This window comes from Tachypleus tridentatus, chromosome 6 (assembly GCF_004210375.1).
Source record: "Tachypleus tridentatus isolate NWPU-2018 chromosome 6, ASM421037v1, whole genome shotgun sequence".
Lineage (NCBI taxonomy): Eukaryota > Metazoa > Arthropoda > Merostomata > Xiphosura > Limulidae > Tachypleus > Tachypleus tridentatus.
In genome coordinates this window covers 103831739-103849781 of record NC_134830.1, presented here as the reverse complement: position 1 = coordinate 103849781, position 18043 = coordinate 103831739, and the positions used below count along the sequence as shown (strand labels likewise).

Genomic DNA, 18043 nt, shown 5'->3' with positions numbered 1-18043 from the left:
GATCAGGATCTGATAATACCATCTTAAGCAGGCTTTAGATCCACAGGTAATATAAAAGTCAAGATTATGTAACTAAGGCCTTTTCATTTAATTTCTGGACCAATTATTCATCCACTCCAATACACCTTAAAAACTAATGTGCAAGTTGTTTACTGTGTGAAATGTTATTCCTTTATTTTTCATTAATTAATATCACATTTATATTTTGTGTTTATTCATCTATCGTTTATTTGAGTTGTTGAGAATATTTATGAAATATTCATTTCTTATACATAATTTTAGCACTTTCTTTTTAAGCAAAAGAAAATAATAGAACAGATGTCACTAAAGTTATCTCAATACATACAGTACATAAAGAGATGTCACTGAAAAAAAAAGGAAACTATGATGAAGTGCAGTAACTGATAGGGGTATTGACTGAGAAGAGGTTTTTTTCCCCGATGAGAAGATAATCCTTAAAAGTTAGAATCTACTCCCTGAGATATCAGAAGTATTCTACTCCCTAAATTTAAGTCTCGAACAGTGATTAATTATCGAAATTTGTATTACAGATGTTAAGGGCATACCAATAATACCAAGATAAACATCACATCACTGTTTCAATCAAAGTTGGTTACTTTATAGGATGCACAGAATATACAAGTGATCCATATTTTTTGAAATGTTTGAGATCACTCAACCTCTTTCAAGATGTCCAAAATGAAACTATTTCCAAATCAACTTTACTTTTTTGTATTCTGGAATCTAGTACATTTGTAAATGATTCACACCTTATCAAGATGGATAATGGATTTACACTATATTTTAGCTGTAGCTAATTGCTTGGGTATTTTACCTGTTTTGAGATTCAGAAAAGATGGGTTTATGCAATAAGCTTCCAGACAAGAATGCCCAATATAGATAGAACTGCTAGCAATGGCATTAGTACTAGAAGCTGCTGTCAGTAATGCAGACAACAAAAGATCATTACTCCACATGCTGATAATTTTGCTGTGTTTCACACTCTCAATGTTTTAAAAGTGCCACACTTACTGGTCAATAGCATTTTCACATGCTATGACAAGTCCTTCCCTAGAATATCCAGCTTACAGGTCAATTATTAAAGTAGATGTTCTATAAACTTCATCTTACAAGCTTCACAAACATTTACCTGTACAATTTTTTCCAGTCAGTCCTATCTGAACTTATTCTTCACAGAAGAATCAATGTCCTTTACACAATTGGAATCTTTATTCCACTCAATAATTTAACAAAACCAGATGATCTAAACTTTCACAGCACAAGTTTCATGATACAAATAAAATCTCATAAAAGCATTGGCAAAGCAAGCTATAAAATGACTGTTCATAACTGATACAAATGACCAATCATATAACATCTTACAAAACTGTCACTTCAAAACTTCCAATTTAGTAACATCCACAATTATTGCCATACAGATCATACAACTATGAAAATCCTCAACCTTTCACAAATATGACAGCTTCTCTATTGCTTCATATGTTATGAAGCACTTCCCTTTAACTTGCAAGATAGCTCCTTCAAATTTCACCATCTCATATGCCATAAATAAGAAATGCTCTTTGTTTTCAATTTACAATAAACTTTATTCTTCATTTCCATTTACTTTCTGTACATGTCCACTAGTATAATACTGATAAAAATTGTTTTTCCACAAATATTTTAAGGGATCTTATGGAAGAACTGTGCATCACATATTTCAATATTTAACACTGAAGCTCAAAGTGTTTCCAATCTTATTTCATTGTATTAGGTTTCCTAGAAATAAATGTTTTTGGACTGCAAAGTTTGTAAAGTATAAATCAGTGTTGTAAAACATGCTTTAATCAAAGTAAGCACCATTTGCTTCAACAAACTTTTGCCAATGTGTAACAATGCTGTTTGTGTTCCTGTTGTAGAAACCAGAGTTTCTATAATCAATGAACTCCCTAAAAGCTTCTTTTACAGCTGCCTGGTTTTGAAAGCATTTATTGTTCAAAAAGTTGTCAAAGTGCTTGAAAAATAAAAATCTGTTGAGAAAAGGTCTGAAAAATAAGGTAGATCAAGCAGAAACTCAATACCCGATTCTTTAATTTTTTTTAGCATTACCCTTGATGCGTGGGGATGAGCATTGTCATGAAGAAGAATATGGCCCTTTTGACTGACTAAAGCTGGTTGTTTCTCATACAACTTTTGATGCATTTCGGCCAATTCTCAACAGTGTTGGTCCGCTGTGGTTGTTTCCCCTGGATTCAAAAAGTTGTAATGAATGATGTAGGCTGCAGTCCATCATACAGTTGCCATGACCTTTCTCTGGTGAAATTTGGGCTTTAGGAAATGTTTTGAGGCTGTTTTGCAATCAAATCATCATTCAGCCTGTTTCTGATTGTTGCACAGAATCCACTTTTCATCACATGTCACTATCAGTTTAAGAAATGGACCATTTTGGTTCTGCAATAATAGGGTAGAGCAGGTCTCATAATGCTTATTTTGTTGATCTTCAGTCGGCTCATGCAGAACCCTCTTATCAAACTTTGTCTTTACAATCACACTCAGGTGGTTAGCAATGCTTGATTTGCTTGAGCTTAGCTTTTCTACAAGCTCACATACTGTTGTGCAAAGGTCTGTCTCAACTGCTTCTCTTAATGTGTTTTGATCTAAGGATAGCTTCCTTCCACAACCTTCATTGTCTTCAAGACTTTCATCTCTATGTCAAAACCTTTGAACCAGTAACAGATTCATGACCAAATGCCTGGTTGGTGTTCCATGATGTTTTGGTAGCTTTTTGTTCAAGTTTAAAGTCATACAGGAAAATCAGATGAAAGTCCTTGTCCATGCTGCCTTGGAAATGGCAAAACTTACTCTGAGTTGAAATAGCAGACAATTAAGACACCTTATAAGTAAGAAACGTTGGATTAAACCAACCAACGATAAGTTACTCAATATTCAGCTTCTAAATGTCATTGTGATAATTTTGACATTTATTTATGGACAACCTTATATAAACTTGGCCAATTTGAATACACAAGTTTATATTTGTGTTAGGGGTATATTTTATTGAGTACATTCTAATATTTCTTGATATTTGCAATAGAATTTCACAAACAAATATGAATAAGGCATGTGTAGGACTGATACACTTATCAGCCTTAAGAGCAAAGTAGCTTGTACCAAGATTACAATATTCATTCAATCAATTTTACTTCTTAAGTTGCAATTATATTCTTTGGGTTTTTTTTTTAATGATCTTATAAATATCTGTTTCATCAAAAACCTTAGTAGTAATGTTTTAATTATTATTAACCAGAGTAAAATATGCAGTACAAATTAACCAATCTGTGAATATGATTAGTTTTAAAACTTAAGGATGAACATCAGCTTACACAGGAACATACCTCCCTACATTTAACTTTCATTTTAACCAAATTTTCAACTTTCAAAAATGCTTACCCACTCTGCTCCACATGAATAAGGCTTTGACCTGGTCTTAATTCTTTCTCCAAGTCTTGACTGAACTATGACTTGTACAGCTTTAATTGCAAGAAATTTCATAAATTTTTCCAAATCACGACGATCTTGAGATGTCAGTTTAACTTTTACAGACATCATTGTTGAGACAAATATTCCACTTCTGTTAACACTAACAGTTAAATATCAGATTTAAATTCTATAAGTTATCAGATTCTAAACATTATCTGGAGAAGTCATACGTAATGATGGAAACCTGTTTCTTCTGTATTTCACCAAATTTAGGTATAACATTAAATTGGTTTATGGTGCACTTCTTTATTTCTTCAAATGCAAGGCCAAAAGTCCAAGACCTTGAAGAACAAACTACATAATAACAAGTCGATACTGAAAAAATAAAATTTCTTCATACCATTTCATAAAAACTAAGTAATGTTATGAGCATATGTTAATTACAATATATTATATAATACAAAACAAACTAAAATTACATTACAGCATAAGTTGAAAATAACAAGTGAACAACAAAACAAGTTAGAGAAGTTGTAACTTGTAAGTTTTATTATTAATTCAACAGTTGTAAAGTTCTTATCAGAAATAGTAAAACCAAAAGTAAACATAAAATGTCTGCACTGAACTTTGAAAATCGAAGTAAATATGCGTTACATAAAAGAGATCCACAAATTCCAATCACGCGAGTACTTCCAATAGAAAAACAACATCACACCCCCACATATGTCAATTATCAATACGATATTGATAAATACATCTTTAGAAGATGTCTCTGCTCACTACGAATTCCAGTTGTAGTAATGGTACTATTACTACTAACGTTAGGCCTAATTCAGTTATTGACTAATTCGTTCTATCTCCACTGGCTCTCTATGTCATGTAAAACAGTTGCTTTGTTTTAATTTAAGAACAAAAACAAACTTGATTGGCGTAAATTACTCTTTTCCAAACTGATATTGCTTAAAATACAGTTACCCTGATAACCTTTTCGTCTAAATGGAAGAGTAAAACAACCTCTACAAAACACAACCATACGAATATACATAAATATAGCCATCTTAACAGATATTTCCCATCATGCACGAGTACTATACCAGACAGATCACGTGGCAACCACATAACCAAGTACAGAGGGCGTATACAACTTGGAAGAAGGTAACTACTGTATGTCAACACTGGTCAAACACTCGACCTGCTCACGAGTAAAGACAAATTACAATGAAAGCAAATCACAAAAACGTTATCTCATAGTGGAAAATATTAACATACCCGATACTGCTTTGCAGGTAATTGCTGTAATGTAGCTTGCTGTTTAGGTATTCGACTCGAAATCTTTGAGTCAATCGCTCGAATCCGATCAACGAAAATGCATGCCTTTACAACTGTACGAGCATTATCATGTTACGTTCAGTTTCACTATTTATTCGTAAAAAGAGTAGCTCAAAAGCTACTGGTGGGTGATGATGACTATTTGGTTTCTCTTTAGTCTTACACTACTAAATTAATAAAGGATAGAGCAGATAACCCTCGTGTAGTTTTTCGCAAAATTCGAAAACGAATAATGAAGCAACAAATTATCAGAGTTGTTGAAATTAGAAAATTAGTTTTACCACGTCTTCTAGAATCTGACGTCGTTTTCTGACAGGAAATATAATCAACAAAGTAAATGTAAATTTCAAAATCCGTAAGTAAACACCATTTGATTAAGCAATTTTTAACGATTCTTCTTTTCATGTAGTTATCTATTTTATATAAACTTTATGTTGATTTAGAATCGATTATAAAGCCAGATCCCTCATTTGAAGAAAGATGACATTGTTTTTATTTCAATCCTTGATTTTTTTTTTCTTTTTATGTTTAGAAATTCTCGTCTCAACAGTTTATCTAGTTTCACCTATTTAACCTTCCTCAAAATATTGGTATGGTATAATATAAAATCTTGTTTTAGTTTCATTTTTATCTTCAGGTGTGATTTTATTTGATATTAGGTTGACTTCAACAAACTATCTGATTTTTTCCAGAAGAGGAGGTCATACATTCAATTTAAAATTAGAGATCGTTAGATTAGAAATATAGCTGATAATCTCTGAATAAAGTTTTAAAATGTTTTGCTGGTGAATGTTACTTGATTTCATTAAAGTTTTATTTATTGTTTAAATAATAATAAATAAATTAGTTAAAAAACAATAGAGGGCAGCACAAAAGGACTTTCTCAAGAACATTTAATGATAATGTGTGTGTGTGTGTTTCTTATAATCTTATAGCAAAGCCACATCGGGTTATTTGCACAGAAAGAAAGAACAAAATATAATTCAACTTAGAAAGAAACTAGAATAATTAATTGAAGCTTGTATTTCTTCTTGTTTTCTCTTCATTAATAACTTATAATTTTATATTATATTTTTTCTGTCCAGTTACTGAATGAGTGACCTACTTTCTAAAAAACTTGCTTAAAATAATAAACTTCGTTGCCCCTGATGGCTGAGCCGTGAGCTCATGCGCTTATAGCACTAAATATCAGTCTTCGAAAACCGTGGTAAATAGAATACAAATAGCTATATGTGGTTAGCACGAGCAGAATAAGGTTTGTTTCATGATGATGAGAAACCCACTTGAAGTAAAAATGTTTTTTAAGACGCCTGTCATTGGTATTAAAACTTTTATTAAAATATAGAACAACGTTTCGACCTTCTTAGATCATCTTCAGGTTAACAAAGAGAATTTGCAACTGCCCGTTGCCGGACATATGTCTTAGTAACGAGAGTGTAAACGAATACGGATTGTAAGGGGCGTTGCAGTATATTTTAGCTTATTAATTACTACTGGTATAAAGGTGTTCATTTATATTGGTTTACTTTTGGTTTGAGTTGTTGTATAAGTAGGGCTTCTTTGATTTTTTGTGTGTTTATGTTTGCTTCCCTACTTAGTACCTAGGTGTCTTTTATGGTTATGTTGTGTTTATTTGATTTTCAGTGTTCAAAAACGTGTGAAGGTGTTTTTTTGTGTTATTTTTTAATCTGGTTTCCACTTTACTGCTTATTTCTCCAATATAGAAGTCGTCTCAGTTCAAGCCAACAGTGGTCGGAAATGGCAAGGTGGTTAAAGCACTTGAATCGTAATCCGAGGGTCACGGGTTCGAGTCCCTGTCATATCAAACATGCTCGCCCTTTCAGCCAAGGGGGCGTTATAATGTTAGATCAATCCCACTATTCGTTAGTAAAAGAGTAGCCCAAGAGTTAGCGGTGGGTGGTGATGACTAGTTGCCTTTCCTCTAGTCTTACGCTGCTAAATTAGGGACGACTAACGCAGATATTTCTCGTGCAGCTTTGTGCGAAATTAAAAAAAACTAAACTAATCAAGCCAACAGATACAGAACACACATAGTTATTTTTCGACCAAGTTAAGTCCATACATCCCAACATTAAGGTCACCAGTGAACACGAAAAAAAAAACTAATCAAATAGCATTTCTCAACCTCAAGATCACAAGAACCGATACACAATTAGAAACAGAAATCCACATGAAAAACACCCATACTTGACTATACAATCCCTGGGATTCAGCACATGAAACAAAACAAAAACTCAACATATTAAGAAACCAAATAAACACAACCATAAAACTATGCTCATCCGATAAAATTAACGATGAAATCAACAAAATAAAACAGCACTTCATCAACATCAACAAATATCTTTGAACAACCGTTGAAAAAAATTACACACCCACACACCTAGATCAACAACATGGTCAACAACAAACAAACAATAATAAATCCCAAGAAACAAGAAACTACAAAACTTGACATTGTTGCAGACTACATACTCCCTATATCAGCGGGAAAATAATCAACATTTGGAAAAACTTATAACAAAACATAACACCAAATTTATTAAAAACTAGGTACAAAACTAAAGTCCATACTATGTAAGAACAACACACACAACGTCAACATTATTTATAATTACAATGCAACAGCTTCAACGACTTCTGTATTGGAGAAACAAGAAGAAAATTGGAAACCAGAATCAAAAAATAAAACGAAACAACACATGTTTTTAAACGCTGCTACTCAGTTAAACAGAACATAACCATAGAAAACATCCAAATATAAACAAACGCAAAATCAAAGAAGCCCTACTTATACAACAACTCAAACCAAAATTAAACCAATATAAAGGAACACCTTTATACCTGTAGTAATGAATGAGATAAAATATATTACAACGTCCCCTATAATTACGTACCCGTTTACACTTTCGTCCCGAAGACATGTACCCTGCAATGGTCAGTTGCAAACTCTTTTTGTTAACCTGAAGATGACCTAAGCAGGTCAAAACGTTGTTCTCTACTTTATATTGATAAAAGGTTTAATACCCATACCTGCCGTCTTGAGATAGATAAGGTTTGTTTTTCAACTTCATATGAAGCTTAACGGATTATTATGTTAGACAATAATCTTGTTAATAAACATTCAAAATATTTGTAATGTTTGAAACAACAATTGTGGTTATAAAGAAAACTACTGAAGCAATAAATCGTAATTTCCGGCCCGGCATGGCCAAGCGTGTTAAGGCGTGCGACTCGTAATGTGAGGGTCGCGGGTTCGCATCCCCCTCGCGCCAAACATGCTCGCCCTTTCAGCCGTGGGAGCGTTATAATGTGACGATCAATCCCACTATTCGTTGGTAAAAGAGTAGTTTAATGGTTGGCGGTGGGTGGTAATGACTAGATGCATTCCCTCTAGTCTTACACTACTAAATTAGGGACGCCTAGCACAGATAGCCCTCGAGTAGCGCTGTGCGAAATTCAAAAAACAAAAAAAAAACATCGTACATTCCAAGAACTATAGGACTGATGCTAATTTGTAAATATCAAAGTTAACTGTCAATAATGGCTCTACTTAGTTTTATATTAGTATAATGAAAAATATAAATTTAGTTATCTTTATTTAACTGCGTATATTGGATGGTTAACTCATCACAAGGGGTAAAAGATGCATTCTTCTTTGTGTGTTTGTAAATTACGATATTCTATATGCACACTATCGTTGTTCTCGTAATGTTAGTCCATAGACATGTGTTAGGGCTTTGAGATACTATAGCGAAAGTTTTCTCCCATTGCTTACTCACGTGGGATTCTTTAACAGCTTTTGGTTATTGCACGGAAACGAATTGATACAAAGAGCAACCAATACCGATACACTGGCATTCCGATCGAAGATAACTTAAAATATGTAAAACTTTATGAATTTTTATGTATTTTCTGTTTCGGTGAAAGAAGGTAAATAAAATTCACATTTTGAAATACTTTGATTCACTGTTAGATGTTACAACACCTGTTTCATATTAAACACACAGATAAAAGTAATATTTAACAAGCTCAGACATGAACACTACAGTGGATAATTAAGAATTGTAAAGTGTGACAGTACGCTTGTGCCCTCAGCGGCATAGCGGTATAATTGAATGGTACTAAAGTATGTATATCATTATAATATATTCGTTTGTTTTATTTATACTGTTTTTATGCATATGCTCCCTCTATGAGGGTTTTTAAATAAAAATTCTGCGTACTTACAATGGTAGGCACCAGGTTTCGATAGACGTGATGGATAGAGCACAGATAGCCCATTGTGTTGCTTTGTTCTTCATTTACAAACAGGCAGTGTATTTGTTTTCTGCATATCGCTTATTAGTGTATAGTATCTTCTCATTTTTAACAATTATACAAGTTTTCACCCTTTTACAGTTTTCTTGTTACTCATTTGCTGATCGACACGTTGATAAAATTAACAAGAAAATATTTTAGATATTAATTTCATTTGAAAGTTGAACTATAGATATATCTTTAAAAGGCAGAAAAGATATCTGTTGTACTATAAATTTACTTGTTTACAATACAATAAATCTTTAAAATATTTTAGAGATTAAGTTCATTTGAAAGTTGGATGATAAATGTCACGTATCTTACAAGAAGGAAACGAAAAAAAACGTAAGGCTTTTTGTAGGTAGCAAAAACAAAAAATACAACTTCTAAGCCATGTTTTCCGTGTCTTTGACAGTGATTTGTCTCGGATATTTGAAATTAATTATGAAGTTATAAACCTCTGACCTAAGCCTAATCATTCACACTTGTAACATTGGGGTCATAGGTTGCATGAAGCTAAGTATGCTGCAGAGTATTATGTATTTGTTTTAATCATACTACATTGATTATTTTTGCAAATGTTTTTTGTTCTGTGGATAGAACAACATTTATCCTTATAACAGGATCCCAAAAACACGTCTTACAATAACTGACTTTATCCAGAAAATACATTTAAGTTTTTGTATAAAATTATTGGTCTGAAAATATATCTAGTCGAGCGTATTAGGAATATTAATGTTTATGTTAATTTTTGCTAGAGGATCATTGACTATTAAAGAAATGTCGTTTTCTTAAACGGAATTACCGATTAAAAGATTTAAAAGTCCACATTATTCTTCAACTAAAATAAACCACCTCGTTTAACCCCTCGATATCTATAATACTGTTCAATTATTATAATATAATAGTCTAAATACACATAAGCTACCTTATTAGGCAGGTAGTCTTTTATATTTATGTCACTAATGCCAATTCTGTAAGTTTATTTTTTTGTTTTTCTTCCTTTTCTTTCTTTTCGTTCTTATTATCTATTTTGGAAGGTGGTACGCACCTAAGCATTGTGCAGGATGTTTTAGTTTAATCTGAGATTATTACTTAGAGTACGTCACTTTTAAGTTTTGACTAGTACTTATTGTTTTGTATAAAACAGATGTAAATTGAACAACTGAGAAATAATCTAAGGAAGACTAAAATAGGAATAAAAATTATTTATAAAATGTTGTATCCTCATAAAAGACCACAAAGTAAATAATTAGGTATGATTAATGTTTGTGATATTTGGAAATAGAAGAAAATTATTTTCTAAGAAATCTTACATTTCTACATAGTTACAAAATAGTGTATGCTGATTCAGTTTAGGAACTACAAGTGTATGAACTGTTTCTGAGATTCAAAGCTTTTTTTCCGCAAATAGTATAACTACAACTTACAGTTGCTCTGTGAGAAGTTACTATGGTCGTCTGTTTCAACAAAGTAGGTCATGGCTATTTCAGTAGCACTTGTACAATGATAATTTGCGTATGCACAGCCTTGTCTACATATTTCTGGAAATTGATATCAATTTCATTTTCAAAAGGTAAACTCTATGTACTCGCACTTCCCTTATTTTTCGTACACTTCTCCAGATTTTTGTGATATTCAACTAACAGTTTTTCTAGTTTCTGGCTGTCACCTTGGTGTTTCTTCATTATTACTACAACCCTTTTCTCGTAACAAAATTAGGAAAGCACGATGTTAACTACTGTCAGTCAAGCACCGACAGATTTACTTGTGTGAAATGTCTGCAAGGTTCGAGATTCCGGAAATTTATACAGTAATAATTTTAGAAACCTAAGCATAAAGCTTTATTATATATTAAACAAAAAAACAACTACAACAGTTAACATATAATAGCTAGGTATTCCATTGTTACGCAATATAACTCATAACGATACAGGGAATAATTTTAAGTTCATTATGACCGAAGCACTTGCCGTGCGAGCTCCCTTTTTCAAACAGTTGAATATTACAGTAAAATAAAACTAATTCTATTTTATTGTGAAAGCCTGATATTATTTAACTTTAATTTCTTTTTGTATTTACTTTCTATGAAAAATATCATTTATAACCATAGAACAATAAATACCTTGTTGCATCTTGGGAAAACTGTTAAAATACTTCTATATTTCTTGCGATAGAAATTTTAATGTGTTTACCTACTAATGACAAAATTATCGAAATATCTTTTACTCATATCTAAGTATTTATGCATAAATTTAAAATGCGTTCCAATTTCACAGAAGCATTTTGTTTGTTTTTGAAATTCTCGCAAAGCTACCCGAGGGCTACTTGCGCTAGTCGTCCCTGATTTAGAAGTGTAAGACTAGAGGGAAGGCAGCTAGTCATCACCACCCGCCGCCAACTCTTGGGCTACTCGTTTACCAACGAATAGTGGGATTTATCGTCACATTATAACGCTCCCACGGCTGAAATGGCGAGCATGTTTGGAGCGACGGGGATGCGAACCCACGACCCTCAGATTGCGAGTCGCACGCCTTAACCCACCTGGCCATGTCGGGTCTTCATAGAAGCACTACTAATTACTTCCAAAAGGGAATATAACTCTAACCTGTAAGGTTTATTTGTTTTTTAGAATGTTTACTCTCAGCTACCTAAAGACAATACCTGCTTAGCCAAATCTGATTTGGAGCTAACAGACTAGATGAAGTACAACCTACCATCATCTTTTGAGCTATTCTTGAATGATTGAAGAGTCTCTCTCCCCAAGTGGCACAGCGGTATGTCTGCGGACTTATAACGCTAGAAACCGGGTTTCGATTACCGTGGTTGGTAAAGCACAGATAGCTCTTTGTGTACTTTTGAGCTTAACTTCAGCCAAACAAAAAGCAAACTGAGAAGTTGAAATTTATCACCATTGTTATAACCCTTCTCCAGTTCCAACGTTCAAAACGTTCCAGTTTTAGCACGTTAGTCATGGCTTTTCAAATTCATAGTCTGGAAACACCAACCATTTAGTCACGCCTGGTCTAACTTGTATAAGTAGGGAATTATTGAACAAGAGAAGCAAGCAGATTTTAGGATTATAACTTGAAAAAGACAGATATATAGATAGATAGATTTTAAAACAAAATGTAGAAAGTATTTTCATGTTAGCTGCAAGTAAAGTATAAGGAAGTAAGAAAACTTAATCCATGTACTTAGCATTTTATATTATGATCCAAAAATTATATTAAGAGTGTAATAAATGTTGGTGTACAAGATTAAGCTACTTCACTTGATAAAAAATAAATAAATTATTCTTCCCCTGCTAATCCTGACAGCGTTGTATCATGACGTTACTTGAGCCAAAATAAGTATTCAGTTCCAAAAGCCCTTCGATGGGTACAGCACGAATAGCCCATTGTTTACCTTTGCGCTTAATAACAAACAAATAAAAAATGATATACACATATGTATATAACATCACTAACTTAGTTTGTGTCGACATTAGTCAAGAAAACAACTGCAAGGTATATGAAAATCTTGAAATATCTTAGACTAAATGAAGTGAAAATTCAAGTTACTGTAATAATTTCAAATAGCATGATACAAAGTGCTTCTAATGCCATAGGTTGAATTGAATATTAGATTCAATTATTTTAAAAATCGATAATCATTCCTTGTAGATAAAAATGTGTCTTACACAGCAAACCACACATGTTACAATCTAGAACGTGAACATCTATTTTTTCATTCAGTAAAACAAAAACAAAAAAATTGAAAGAACGTCATACAAAGTTAGAATTATTTTCTGCATTAACAATAAATTGTAATTAATTAGCTACGTGAAATCATAAATGGCACAAAAAGTTATTGAACGCGTAAAGTATGCGGCAAAGAGGCGAAAAACCATAAACTCTCGGCCTCACAATTAAGACACACTAATCGTTGGACCCAAACTGACCATAATAGAGGAGAAGTCATCGATTCTTGTTTTTGTTTGTTGTTGTTGTTTTTTGCAATAGTTTGTTTTAGGATTATCCTTTTGAGTTTTATTTAATTTCAATAGAGCTTTGACTATTGTGAATCCTGGAACCTTAACACGTATAGATAATGTTTTAATCAACCCAGTAATATGTTTTTAATAACCTATTTCATTGTTATTTCTATTTATCTTTATGTTTTATTTGTGATAATAACTTACCACAAATCTGTACAAACAATACAGTATAGCTTAGGTGTGGGACGTTTATGGGCTGAAGCACCCACATTGGATCATAATTTTAATATTAATAATATCCCACATGAAAAAAGTTTAAATTTAATAGGTGATAATCACCTACCACATTGAACATTAGATAGATCTTGCTAGTCGAGGTCATATGCTTTTCATTATTGTTTTTAATGTTTACTTTATATGTATGTATGTTTGTGATGCTCTTCGTTTCTGGACTATTCAATTCAAACCTATCGAAGCTTTGTTGGTCGATTTACGTAGGTGGCGACACTTTTGTATACGTACTATAACTGAAACAGAAAGTTACAACAATAAACATAGTATAAATAGCATTAAATTTATATATAATAATGTATAAAGCATAGGATACCAATCAATGACAAAAGTTCAAATTAATAATTAAAGATAGAAAACTGGGTTATTAAGATATTGTTGATTTTCTAAGCACAAATGTAAGGACTTTATTTGTTTAATATATTGAGAAATATGGAAATGTTATGAGAGAAAACAAAAGGTGAAACCTACAGAAAAAAGTTTTATTTGAAAAGACTTGAAAACAACAAACTCTATTAAGAAAACGAGCACTTTTGAGGTCACGCTGTAAAACACGACATTGTTGTGACTGTTCGAGATTAGCAAGTTCACATACACTAATGGGGCATACACCATTCATGGGCCAGAATATAAATGTTCATTTAATTATATGATCACACACGACTCTGTTATCCGAACACATTTACATGTGTTTTGACTTGGCTATTGCCCCTCGTAACTCAGTCGTTAGAATCGGAATGGTTCATTTATTTGGCGTGAAAGTCAACCCATTTTACAGCACAGGAAAATTTAAACGTTATTTATCACGATCACACTTAAAACGATAGAGATGGCAGGGATCAACTTCTTAACCAGATATGCATGTTCGCCATCTTTGTTTGGTGTCTAACATCCTTAATATCTAAGATCTTCACAGAGATAACGAAAATATTTTTTCTGTGCTTACGAAGACCGTATTGAAGTAAAAAATGAATAAACAAGAAAATTTTCTTAATGCGGATAAGCGAAAGTTGTACAGTTTCATCTATTCATTTAAACCTTACGAATTCGTACTGATAAAGCCTTCGAGTGTGAAATCGCGCGCAAGTGCACAAAATATATCCATTGATCTCTGTACCGAATGAACTAAACTGCGCATTGGCTAGTATCACTAACTTGATACATGACGTCAAGCGGTAGTCATATTGTTGTTTCCAAAATCATCGAATGTAACCATGTTAAGTTAAGAGTAAAGATATCCATGTGATGGTTGAATATTTTGTAATAATTTCACATTTTCAATTTTAGTAATGCCAGTTTTACGGCATTTCTTGTCTCTTCGCCATGTATTTTTCAGCCTATTTATATAATACCGTTTCTTTAAGCTTTTGTAAATTATGAAAAGAAAATAGCTATATAAATTGAAAAAATGCCCCCCCAGAGGCATGTCTGTGGACTTGTACTGCTAGAGACCGGGTTTCGATACTCGTGGTTAGCAAAGCACATATAGTTCCTTTTGTACCTTTGTGCTTAATACCAAATAAAAACAAACTTGTCTCCTTATATAGGTAAAAACATAAACAGCAATAACTTAAAATATTGTGTTGGTCTAAATTGATTTTATTGTGGTCTGCTGTATTATTAATAATAAAAATGACAACTTTTGTAAAAAAAAAAAAACTTATACAAGCCTGTAGTAAAGTACAAAATACAGTACAAACACAATTCAAATTGAGATAGAACAAACTAATTCAGTGTTGTAGTTGATTATTTACCAGTACTGTTATTTTAAATACCATATATATATTTAAACAAGTAGCCTAATAAAGTATTCATTTAATCTCACAAATTGTAAAATTATTAGCTGATAAATGTGTTAGATAGATTTTGAAGTTTACAAAGCAACACTCTTTACATTGTTGATGTAATACAAACATTTCATACTCCATACAGTTTTAAAATACTGTTGTTTAAATAAAACTAATTTAGAAACTTTCCTCACTTTTTCACCTGCAGCTTTTGCAGATAATTGTATAGCAAGGTAACTCATTCATATTGGTATATAACGTATAATTAAATGTTTTATGAAACAGTAAATATGGTTAACTGCTGGTATGTCATCTATGACGGGTTTTCTATGATATATAGGGGCTGAACAAAAATGTTGCCCCTTTTGAAAATGTTGTTAATTTGTTATATCTTTTATTAGAAAACAGACAAATATGCAAAACTATATGACTTGAAATCTTAGTTTTTAACACTGGTTTTCGTAAACTCCTGAACTTTTATGATTTTAGTTATATTTTCTCATAAAAAGTGTTGTGTTTGCTGTAGTTTCTTAGACCTCCTTTTCTAATTCGCCTACAAAATGATCAAACAAGTCTCTTTGCAATAATCGAACGTAAAAATTAAACTCAAAATAACAAAAACCAGTTTCACAAGTTAATATTTAGTCAGCATTCTTTTGGATTTCAGTACTGCTTCATATCGACGTGGCATGCTTTCAATGAGTTTGTGCAGATATTCCTAAGTGATTGGCTGTCGTCCTTCTTTGAGTCCTTCAAAAAGTTCATCTTCCGTGTGTGGCTTGTGATCTTTTGTTAATCGACTTAACTCAACCCATATAATATAAATTTTAAATCGGATTGATATCAAGTGATTGACCTGGCCATTCCATAACATCAATTCTTTTAATTCTATGATATCTTTTAACGGCTCCACAACTGCAGATAAACTTGTTAGGTCATGCTGTAGAGTAATTGGAATAAAAAGATCTAAGAAACTACAGCAGGTGCACAACATTTTTTTAAAAAATGTAACTAAAAGCATGAAAAGTTTTGTTATATACAAAATCCAGTGTTAAAATTAGGATTGAAGATAATATGTAAACAGGTTCCATTAAGTGAGTTTTAAAAATATATATAGTTTTACATATTTTTCTGCTATTTAATAAAAGATATAATAAATTAACAACACTTTCAAAGGGGCCACTATTTTGTCCAAACCCTGTACCTATTTCAATGTCGATGCTTGTTTATGTTAAATTCATATTTGAAAATGTGCATTACTTATATTGTTACACCTTAACTGCCAAATTCCCCCATTTACTAAAATTGTAGAATATTCTCGAGTATAAAAATCAACAATATATGTGTGTATGTAAATATTACTGTATTGTCAATAGTGTTGCGCAGAGTGACATGCGAGGAACTATTCTCACTTCTTTAATTGTGATCAAAGCAACGTGCCAAAAGGCAGTAGATATATATATATATATGTAACTGTGGCTGACATAACGTTTACTAATCGGTAATTTCAGATATTTGACTTTTAACATTTAAAGATTTCGAACATTACAAAGTGTTTAACTTCAGCTAATTCATATCGGACATTAGTATTTTTACAAAAACATCACATAACTTCAGTGGTGGAATAACTCGGCGCTTGGCCGACAGAGATAATGAACTCACAGCTCGCTAGCCCCTTGTTAAGTGAATTGAACCTATATCGACTCGAAATTAAGTCGCTCATTATGAACTCTCGATAAGACGTCAATGACGTTCCAGACCAAAAAGAAGACTCGATATTGTTTATAAGCTTGTAAAACTTTTGTACATGAATCAGTATTTGTAATAATTTGTCGTAAACTGTAATATTGTTTGCATATTAAGATATAGTTGTATTGAAAAACAACAACTATGTCTATCAACTTTGTTGCTAAGTGTCGTAAATTGGATACGTATCAACATTTGTTTTACTTCTAAATCTAAATTATAATTTAACTTAGTTTCAGACTGTTTGATACTGTAATACGTAACATATCAAACATGTAATCATCTAAAACAAAGAAAACTACTTTCAAAACAGTAATCTGTATTCCAAGGCCAATTGTATTTGCTTGAGGAAATTCACCATTTGATAAATTCAAAAGACTTTGAAAACACCTTTTCTTGCTTTAAATACTTTGGTTATACTTGATGATTCCTTTAACAAACCACTTCTCGTTTTCTTTATTGTAAAATTGGCAAGTTTCTAAAAATTTTATCTGTCAAGACTTCCAAATTCTCTGTATAATGAATTATTTTAGCGTCTTTTTCACTAAATAACCAATCCTCTATTAGCGTACTCTATAATAAGTAACAACGAAAAATATACAACTTAGCAATTTCGTAGTTTCACAAAAATATATATAAAAAATAGAAAAAAACATCAAATAATAACATATATATTAATTTACAAAAGCGTACAATACAAAAATCACTCTTTCTTGGTGAGTATACCTAGAATCTGTCTCTCCAATTCAACGTAGTCACTTCAATCATACTATGTAGAAATTCAACTTTAGGGTGTAAATTCAAAGTTGATATTCACGCTAGATGCAAAGTTACAAAAGTGTGGCCGTGTATTGCTAAGTAGTTAAAGCGCTCGATTTGTAATCTTAAGGTCGCGTGTTTCAATCCCCGTCACACCAAACATGTTCACCCTTTCAGCCGTGTGGGCGTTATAATGTAACTGTCTATCCCACTATTAATTGGTAAAAGAGTAGCCCAAGAGGTGGTCTTGGGTGGTGATGACTAGTTGCCTTCCTTCTAGTCTTACACTTCTTTATGCGAAATTCAAACCTTTATTATACAATTTACGTATATACTTAACTTCAGAAACAAA

General features: G+C 32.2%; 1 protein-coding gene across 1 annotated transcript in view; it reads right to left on the bottom strand.

The window, feature by feature from the left end:
* The window catches only part of LOC143253226 (autophagy-related protein 13-like), a 43129-nt gene extending 38541 nt beyond the window's left edge, over positions 1 to 4588 (bottom strand). Inside the window, exon 1 of the mRNA XM_076506709.1 lies at positions 3451 to 4588. Within this exon, the coding sequence (XP_076362824.1) occupies positions 3451 to 3609 (159 nt within the window). The 5' untranslated portion in view covers positions 3610 to 4588. The remainder of the gene's footprint in view (positions 1 to 3450) is intronic.
* Between the last annotated feature and the right edge of the window lie 13455 nt (positions 4589 to 18043).